At 43.6% G+C, this 10000-nt stretch overlaps 1 protein-coding gene across 1 annotated transcript in view; it reads left to right on the forward strand.

The window, feature by feature from the left end:
• Window positions 1-1415: 1415 nt before the first annotated feature.
• The window catches only part of LOC139561590 (calsequestrin-1-like), a 13225-nt gene continuing 4640 nt past the window's right edge, over window positions 1416-10000 (forward strand). The window contains exons 1-8 of the mRNA XM_071378812.1: window positions 1416-1479; window positions 3399-3499; window positions 3765-3876; window positions 4157-4230; window positions 4534-4664; window positions 4911-4956; window positions 5073-5127; window positions 6958-7058. Of these exons, the coding sequence (XP_071234913.1) occupies window positions 1416-1479; window positions 3399-3499; window positions 3765-3876; window positions 4157-4230; window positions 4534-4664; window positions 4911-4956; window positions 5073-5127; window positions 6958-7058 (684 nt within the window). The remainder of the gene's footprint in view (window positions 1480-3398; window positions 3500-3764; window positions 3877-4156; window positions 4231-4533; window positions 4665-4910; window positions 4957-5072; window positions 5128-6957; window positions 7059-10000) is intronic.

Genomic DNA, 10000 nt, shown 5'->3' on the forward strand with positions numbered 1-10000 from the left:
GTCTCTGAGTTCCTGAATGACTCGACCCTTCAGAAACACTCAACACATATTACTCAACACAGGAGCTTTGGCATTAACATTAAAATGTTGTGTAATTGTCCTGTTGAAAAATAAAACTCCATCCCAGGGTTAGATTTTAGGAAGGTTTTCCTCCAACCGTTTACCTGGGGTTTGCTCATTTTTATTTTGATCCTGACAAACTCCCCAGCTCCTGCCAGTGACAAGCATACCCATAATATGATGCTGCCACCATTCAAAATACAGAGGGTTTCACTCTGTGTAGTGTTGTATTGGATTTGACCCAAACCTGTAGTTTTCATTTAGGCCAAAGTTGATTTATTTATTTGTTTTGTCTTGCAGTATTACTTAACAGCCTTTTTGCAAACACAATGGATGATCTGGAGTGGATATTTCAACACAGGCTTCCTTCTTTTCACTCATACAAGCCAGTAATGGGGAGTGAAAGTAATGTTGTCGATCCTCTGTATGTTCAAGGATTAACAAAATACAATAGTAGACCTACAGTAGTAGATCTACAGTAATATACCTACAGTAGTAGACCTACAGTAATATACCTACAGTATCAGACCTACAGTAATATGCCTACAGTAGTAGACCTACAGTAGTAGACCTACAGTAGTAGACCTACAGTATCAGACCTACAGTAATATAGCTACAGTAGTAGACCTACAGTAGTAGACCTACAGTAATATACCTACAGTAGTAGACCTACAGTAGTAGACATACAGTAATATACCTACAGTATCAGACCTACAGTAATATACCTACAGTAGTAGACCTACAGTAATATACCTACAGTAGTAGACCTGCAGTAATATACCTATAGTATCAGACCTACAGTAATATACCTACAGTAGTAGACCTACAGTAATATACCTACAGTAGCAGACCTACAGTAATATGCCTACAGTAGTAGACCTACAGAAATATACCTACAGTAATATACCTACAGTAGTAGACCTACAGTAGTAGACCTACAGTAGTAGACTTACAGTAGTAGACTTACAGTAGCAGACCTACAGTAGTAGACTTACAGTAGTAGACTTACAGTAGCAGACCTACAGTAGTAGACTTACAGTAGCAGACCTACAATAGTAGACTTACAGAAGCAGGCCTACAGTAGTAGACTTACAGTAGTAGACTTACAGTAGTGGACCTACAGTAGTAGACTTACAGTAATATACCTACAGTAGTAGACCTACAGACACATAAAAGCTTCGTTATAAACTGGGTGGTTCGAGCCCTGAATGCCAATTGGCTGACCGCCGTGGTATATCATATCGTATACCACGGGTATGACAAAACTTGTATTTTTACTGCTCTAATTCCATTGGTTAGAAGTTTATAATAGCAATACGACACCTCGGGGGTTTGTGATATATGGCCAATATACCATGGCTATGGACTGTGTCCTGGCACCCCACTTTGCATTGTGCCTAACAACAGCCCTTAGCAGTCGTATATTGGCCATATAGCACACCCCCTCGGGCCTTATTGCTTCAGTATCCCCCTCAGTACATCATTCAGCCACCAGAGAGCTGTAGTGGTCAACAAACATTCCTCACAGAGAGATCTGAGTCTCTCACTTTCAGTTTCTAAATGACTTGCAGCTCTCTGTATCTTTGTCCTTATAATACCATGTAATATTTATTGTCCAATAAATCCTATCCTTATCTCATACTGTCACTGCCTTGAACAAATACATGTCTAAAATGCTGTCCCTACACACCTGATTCCACTAATCAAAGGTTTGCTGATGGGCCAAAAACTGTATCATTGTACTTCTTTGTCTTCCCAGGACCAGGCTTGAAGAAACACTGAGCTAAAGTAAAGACAACCATTGCATTTACAGTAGGGCATAACTCTGGACCCAATCTAGTAGCTGTGTAAGATATCTTTGTAACACGGAACATATTATATGGGAAGGGAAGGGTTTTTCCAAACAAGGAATAAAATCTGGCCCCCAGTTGATGGCCCTAGTTCTGGTTAGGAAAGGTTAAGGTCATGTTACATGTTCAGCAAGAAGTCAGGGCTCTACAGTCTAGACACATACAAGCTTCAGTAGCACCTTCAGTAGATCATTCAGGCACCAGAGAGCTGTAGTTGTCCAACAACATTCCTTGCAGAGATATGAGTTTCACACCCAGTTTCTAACTGAAAAAACATTCCTTTGCGGAGATCTGATTATTTCATACTTTCATTTTCTAACTGACTTGCAGCTCCCTCTATCTGATACCGATCTTATCCTTATCTTGTACTGTCACTGCCCTGGGGAAAAAATGTCTAAGTGGGTCAGTCACCGGGATGCAATTTAACAACTAAAGCATTCTACTTCAAGAGGGAGTAACTCACTTTATGTTCATACTGTGTAGATAAAATAATACATTATTTTACAGGTGAGAACAATGTCTTGTGACCAACTTACTTGCCCATCCCTTCCCTAGCCCCTATCTCCTAGCCCCTATCTCCTAGCCCCTATCTCCTAGCCCCTAGCCAGAGTCTCTAACCTGTCCCCCTAAATCCTCGACCCTAAGTATATTTTCTAACCTGTCCCCAAACCATAACCCCTAACCAGAGTCCCTAGCATGTCCCCTAAACCCTAGACCCTAAGTAGAGTTCCTAACCTGTCCTCTAAACCCTAGTCCCCAGAGTCTCTAACCTGCCCCATCCCTTCCCTAGCCTCATCCCTTACCTATACCTAGCCCCATCCTTTCCCTAGCCCCATCCCTTACCTATACCTAGCCCCACCCCTTCCCTAGCCCCATCCCTTCTCTAGCCTCATCCCTTCCCTAGCCTCATCCCTTACCTATACCTAGCCCCATCCTTTCCCTAGCCCAATCCCTTCCTTATCCCCATCCCTTCCCTAGCCCCACCCCTTCCCTAGCCCCATCCCTTCCTTATCCCCATCCCTTCCCTAGCCCCATCCCTTCCTTATCCCCATCCCTTCCCTAGCCCCATCCCTTCCCTAGCCCCATCCCTTCCCTAGCCCCATCCCTTCCCTAGCCCCATCCCTTCCCTAGCCTCATCCCTTACCTATACCTAGCCCCATCCCTTCCCTAGCCCCATCCCTTCCCTAGCCCCATCCCTTCCCTAGCCCCCACCCCACCCCGTCCCTAGCCCCACCCCTTCCCTAGCCCCATCCCTTCCCAAGCCCCTAGCCCGATCTCTTACCTAGCCCCATCCCTTTCCTAGCCCCATCCCTTCTCTAGCCCATCCCTTCTCTAGCCCCCATCCCTTCCCTAGCCCCATCTCCTCCCTAGCCCCCATCTCCTCCCTAGCCCCCATCTCCTCCCTTGCCCCATCCCATCTCTTCCCTAACCCCCATTGCTTCCCTAGCCCCTAAACAGTGTCTCTAACCTGTCATCGTCCCTCCTCAGGTCTGGATGAGGTGGAGAGCATCTACATCTTTATTGATAATGAGATCATTGAGTATGACGGTGAGCTGGCCGCTGACACCCTGGTGGAGTTCCTCTACGACGTGAGTAACTGTTATAACATTATACAGTCATTTAGTTGTCGTGCCACCTCATTTTGGTTACAGTCATTTTGGTTGTAACTTAACTTAAGTTTGCTTTTATTACTATGTAAACACTCTTGATAATGTAGTGTATTAATCGGTGATTACATTGTGTTTCCTAAATATTGTTCTGAAAAGGATAGAAAAAATAAGGGCAGTAAAATCTTCCTCTAACTTCTAAAGACTTCTCTCCACATCTCTTCTCCCTCACGCAATCTTTCTGCAGGTGATTGAGGACCCCGTGGAGATAATTGATAATGAGCGTGAGCTGAAGGGCTTCCACAACATTGACGAGGACATCAAGCTGGTCGGCTACTTCAAGAGTGAAAAATCCCCCCGTAAGTACAGCCAACACACTCTGTGGGAAAGACCAGAGAAATCATGACTGAAATTGCTAGCCTAGTCCCAGATGTCTTTGTGCTGTCATGTTAACTACTATGGTCATTGTCCCTGAATTGGCACAAACAGATCTGGGATCAGGCTAGTGGGTTGCTAGTCACAACGCCTATTTCTGTGAACCACATGCAGGTATTCAATGCCTGAATTCTGACAATTTCCTCAGTCAGGTATGTCAATGAGAATATCACGTTAGGTTAATGTTATTTTTCTCTTTTACAGACTTCATTGAGTATGACGACGCTGCCGAGGAGTTCCATCCATTCATCAAGTTCTTCGCCACTTTTGACCCTAAGGTACGGAACCACAGAGGGTAAAATTAGAGTTGGCTGTATTCTAAACTCCATTCTGGAATATTTCCATTGTCCCCAATGCAGACGAACTGTCTGTATGCTGTACCATTTTTAGTAGTCTTAACTTGAAAAGATAAGTTACTGCGCTACCTTGAAGTGTTAAGTCAACTCAGGAAATCAAGTTCAGTCCACAAAACATAATATTAGTTACATTGCAAATACTTTAATTCAAAATGTTAACTCATGTTTTTATGTTGAAACAACAGCTTTCTGATAGCCAAATTGATGTTCTTTGTCCATATCCAGATTGCCAAGAAGCTGAATATGAAACTGAACGAGGTTGACTTCTACGAGCCCTTCATGGAGGAACCAATGACCATTCCAGGAAAGCCGTACACTGAGGCTGAGCTTGTAGACTACATTGAGGAGCACGACAGGTGAGTTAGGGCCTGTAGATCAGCTGACCTACAATGCAAAACCAGAAGGCCTATACTATGTTATGTAGACAAAGTGTGGTTCAAACTACATTCATTTTTATTCCAAGCCACTGTGCTCTTGCTTCAGCCTTTCCTTGTTTGCTCTTTTGGGTCTAGGCCGTGTTACTGTGAATGTACTCTATGACTGCCGATGTAAAAAGGGCTTGATAATCTAAATGTGATTGATTGATATCATTCTCATTCCAGGCCCACTCTGAGGAAGCTGGAGCCCCACAGCATGTATGAGACCTGGGTAAGATTTATTCACTCACTATTGAAACGTCTAGAAACCGACTGTCCAGTGGGCCTATATCTCATGGAGATGTACAGTAGGCCTGAGTCGCGTTCTTTCTTTCTTTCTTCCTTTAGGAAGATGACATTGATGGAGAGCACATTGTTGCCTTCGCTGAGGAGGATGACCCTGGTATGTACAGTGCACTAGTCCCAAGCAACGTTTTACTATATACAGTGGGGAGAACAAGTATTTGATACACTGCCGATTTTGCAGGTTTTCCTACTTACAAAGCATGTAGAGGTCTGTAATTTTTATCATAGGTACACTTCAACTGTGAGAGACGGAATCTAAAACAAAAATCCAGAAAATCACATTGTATGATTTTTAAATAATTAATTTGCATTTTATTGCATGACATAAGTATTTGATCACCTACCAACCAGTAAGAATTCCGGCTCTCACAGACCTGTTAGTTTTTCTTTAAGAAGCCCTCCTGTTCTCCACTCATTACCTGTATTAACTGCACCTGTTTGAACTCGTTACCTGTATAAAAGACACCTGTCCACACACTCAATCAAACAGATTCCAACCTCTCCACAATGGCCAAGACCAGAGAGCTGTGTAAGGACATCAGGGATAAAATTGTAGACCTGCACAAGGCTGGGATGGGCTACAGGACAATAGGCAAGCAGCTTGGTGAGAAGGAAACAACTGTTGGCGCAATTATTAGAAAATGGAAGAAGTTCAAGATGACGGTCAATCACCCTCGGTCTGGGGCTCCATGCAAGATTTCACCTCGTGGGGCATCAATGATCATGAGGAAGGTGAGGGATCAGCCCAGAACTACATGGCAGGACCTGGTCAATGACCTGAAGAGAGCTGGGACCACAGTCTCAAAGAAAACCATTAGTAACACACTACGCCGTCATGGATTAAAATCCTGCAGCGCACGCAAGGTCCCCCTGCTCAAGCCAGCGCATGTCCAGGCCCGTCTGAAGTTTGCCAATGACCATCTGGATGATCCAGAGGAGGAATGGGAGAAGGTCATGTGGTCTGATGAGACAAAAATAGAGCTTTTTGCTCTAAACTCCACTCGCCGTGTTTGGAGGAATAGAAGGATGAGTACAACCCCAAGAACACCATCCCAACCGTGAAGCATGGAGGTGGAAACATCATTCTTTGGGGATGCTTTTCTGCAAAGGGGACAGGACGACTGCACCGTATTGAAGGGAGGATGGATGGGGCCATGTATCGCGAGATCTTGACCAACAACCTCCTTCCCTCAGTAAGAGCATTGAAGATGGGTCGTGGCTGGGTCTTCCAGCATGACAACGACCCGAAACACACAGCCAGGGCAACTAAGGAGTGGCTCCGTAAGAAGCATCTCAAGGTCCTGGAGTGGCCTAGCCAGTCTCCAGACCTGAACCCAATAGAAAATCATTGGAGGGGGCCGAAAGTCCGTATTGCCCAGCGACAGCCCCGAAACCTGAAGGATCTGGAGAAGATCTGTAGGGAGGAATGGGCCAAAATCCCTGCTGCAGTGTGTGCAAACCTAGTCAAGAACTACAGGAAACGTATGATCTCTGTAATTGCAAACAAAGGTTTCTGTACCAAATATTAAGTTCTGCTTTTCTGATGTATCAAATACTTATGTCATGCAATAAAATGCAAATTAATTACTTAAAAATCATACAATGTGATTTTCTGGATTTTTGTTTTAGATTCCGTCTCTCATAGTTGAAGTGTACCTATGATAAAAATTACAGACCTCTACATGCTTTGTAAGTAGGAAAACCTGCAAAATCGGCAGTGTATCAAATACTTGTTCTCCCCACTGTATATGCTATATATACGTTTTACTATATATATGCACTATATATATATATATATTCTCTGCTCTTTCACAAATCTGGTCATAAAAAAATGTAAATTTTAGATAATAAAAATACAATTGTCTTCCAATGTGGGGGTGTAGAAGGGGCTAAAAGACTACAGTATCTAACCTTTGACCTTTCCAAGACGGTTTTGAGTTCCTGGAGATCCTGAAAGAGGTGGCCCGTGAAAACACTGACAACCCCGACCTCAGCATTGTCTGGATCGACCCCGACGACTTCCCCCTGGTAAGAACAGGCTGAAGATATGTGAACTGGCTGAACATACTGTGTACAGTGCATTCGGAAAGTATTCAGACCCCTTGACCTTTTCCTAATTTTGTTACATTACAGCCGTATTTAAAATGGATGACATTTTTTTTTAAATCAATCTACACACAATAACCCATAATGACAAAGCAAAAACAGCTTTTTAGAAATGTTTGCAAATTAAAATAAATACATCGAAATAACTTATTTACATAAGTATTCATGCCATTTTCTATGAGACTCGAAATTGAGCTCTGGTGCATCCTGTTGCCATTGATTATCTTTGAGATGTTTCTACAACTTGATTGGAGTCCACCTGTGTTAAATTCAATTGATTGGACATGATTTGGAAAGGCACACACCTGTCTATATAAGTTCCCACAGTTGACAGTGCATGTCAGTACAAAAACCAAGCCATGAGGTCGAAGGAATTGTCCATAGAGCTCCGAAACAGGATTGTGTCGAGGCACAGATTTTGGGAAGGGTACCAAAAAATGTCTGCAGCGTTGAAGATCCCCAAGAACACAGTGGCCTCCCTCATTCTTAAATCAAAGAAGTTTGGAAGCACCAAGACACTTCCTAGAGCTGGTCACCCGGCCAAACTGAGCAATCGGGAGAGAAGGGCCTTGGTCAGGGAGGTGAACAAGAACCCGATGGTCACTCTGACAGAGCTCCAGAGTTCCTCTATGGAGATGGGAGACCCTTCCAGAAGGACAAGCATCTCTTTAGCACTCCACCAATCAGGCCTTTAAGGTAGAGTGGCTGGACGGAAGGTAATCCACAGTAAAAGACACATGACAGCCCACTTGGAGTTTGCCAAAAGGAACCGAAAGGACTTTCAGACCATGAGAAACAAGATTCTCTGGTCTGATGAAACCAAGATTCAACCCTTTGGCCTCAATGCCAAGCGTCACGTCTGAAGGAAACCTGGCGCCATCCCTACAATGATACATGGTGGTGGGAACATCATGCTGTGGGGATGTTTTTCAGCGGCAGGGACTGGGAGACTAGTCAGGATCAAGGGAAAGATGAACGGAGCAAAGTACAGAGAGATCCTTGATGAAAACCTGCTCCAGAGCGCAAAGGACCTCAGGCTGGGGCAAAGCTTCACCTTCCAAAAGGATAAGAACCCTAAACACACAGCCAAGACAACACAGGAGTGGCTTCGGGACAAGTCTCTGAATGTCCTTGAGTGGCCCAGCCAGAGCCCGGACTTGAACCCGATCGAACATCTCTGGAGAGACCTGAAAATAGCTGCAATGCAATGCAGTGCCTTAGACCACTGTGCCACTCTGGAGGTATACCCAAGAATACCTACAGTAGCAGACCTACAGTAATATACCTACAGTAGTAGACCTACAGAAATATACCTACAGTAATATACCTACAGTAGTAGACCTTCAGTAGTAGACCTACAGTAGTAGACCTACAGTAGTAGACTTACAGTAGCAGACCTACAGTAGTAGACTTACAGTAGCAGACCTACAATAGTAGACTTACAGTAGCAGACCTACAGTAATATACCTACAGTAGTAGACCTACAGTAATATACCTACAGTAGTAGACCTACAGAAATATACCTACAGTGATATACCTACAGTAATATACCTACAGTAGCAGACCTACAGTAGTAGACTTACTGTAGCAGACCTACAATAGTAGACTTACAGTAGCAGACCTACAGTAATATACCTACAGTAGTAGACCTACAGAAATATACCTACAGTGATATACCTACAGTAGTAGACCTACAGTATCAGACCTACAGTAGTAGACTTACAGTAGTAGACTTACAGTAGCATACCTACAATAGTATACTTACAGTAGCAGACCTACAGTAGTAGACCTACAATAGTAGACTTACAGAAGCAGGCCTACAGTAGTAGACTTACAGTAGTGGACCTACAGTAGTAGACTTACAGTAATATACCTACAGTAGTAGACCTACAGACACATAAAAGCTTCGTTATAAACTGGGTGGTTCGAGCCCTGAATGCCAATTGGCTGACCGCCGTGGTATATCATATCGTATACCACGGGTATGACAAAACATGTATTTTTACTGCTCTAATTCCATTGGTTACAAGTTTATAATAGCAATACGACAGTTCGGGGGTTTGTGATATATGGCCAATATACCATGGCTAAGGACTGTGTCCTGGCACCCCACTTTGCATTGTGCCTAACAACAGCCCCTAGCAGTCGTATATTGGCCATATAGCACACCCCCCCGGGCCTTATTGCTTCAGTATCCCCCTCAGTACATCATTCAGCCACCAGAGAGCTGTAGTGGTCAACAAACATTCCTCACAGAGAGATCTGAGTCTCTCACTTTCAGTTTCTACATGACTTGCAGCTCTCTGTAGCTTTGTCCTTATAATACCATGTAATATTTATTGTCCAATAAATCTTATCCTTATCTCATACTGTCACTGCCTTGAACAAATACATGTCTAAAATGCTGTCCCTCCACACCTGATTCCACTAATCAAAGGTTTGCTGATGGGCCAAAAACTATATCATTGTACTCCTTTGTCTTCCCAGGACCAGGCTTGAAGAAACACTGAGCTAAACTAAAGACAACCATTGCATTTACAGTAGGGCATAACTCTGGACCCAATCTAGTAGCTGTGTAAGATATCTTTGTAACACGGAACATATTATATGGGAAGGGAAGGGTTTTTCCAAACAAGGAATAAAATCTGGCCCCCAGTTGATGGCCCTAGTTCTGGTTAGGAAAGATTATGGTCATGTTACATGTTCAGCAAGAAGTCAGGGCTCTACAGTCTAGACACATACAAGCTTCAGTAGCACCCTCAGTAGATCATTCAGGCACCAGAGAGCTGTAGTTGTCCAACAACATTCCTTGCAGAGATATAAGTTTCACACCCAGTTTCTAACTGAAAAAACATTCCTTTGCG

This window comes from Salvelinus alpinus, chromosome 31 (assembly GCF_045679555.1).
Source record: "Salvelinus alpinus chromosome 31, SLU_Salpinus.1, whole genome shotgun sequence".
Classification (NCBI taxonomy): Eukaryota; Metazoa; Chordata; class Actinopteri; order Salmoniformes; family Salmonidae; genus Salvelinus; species Salvelinus alpinus.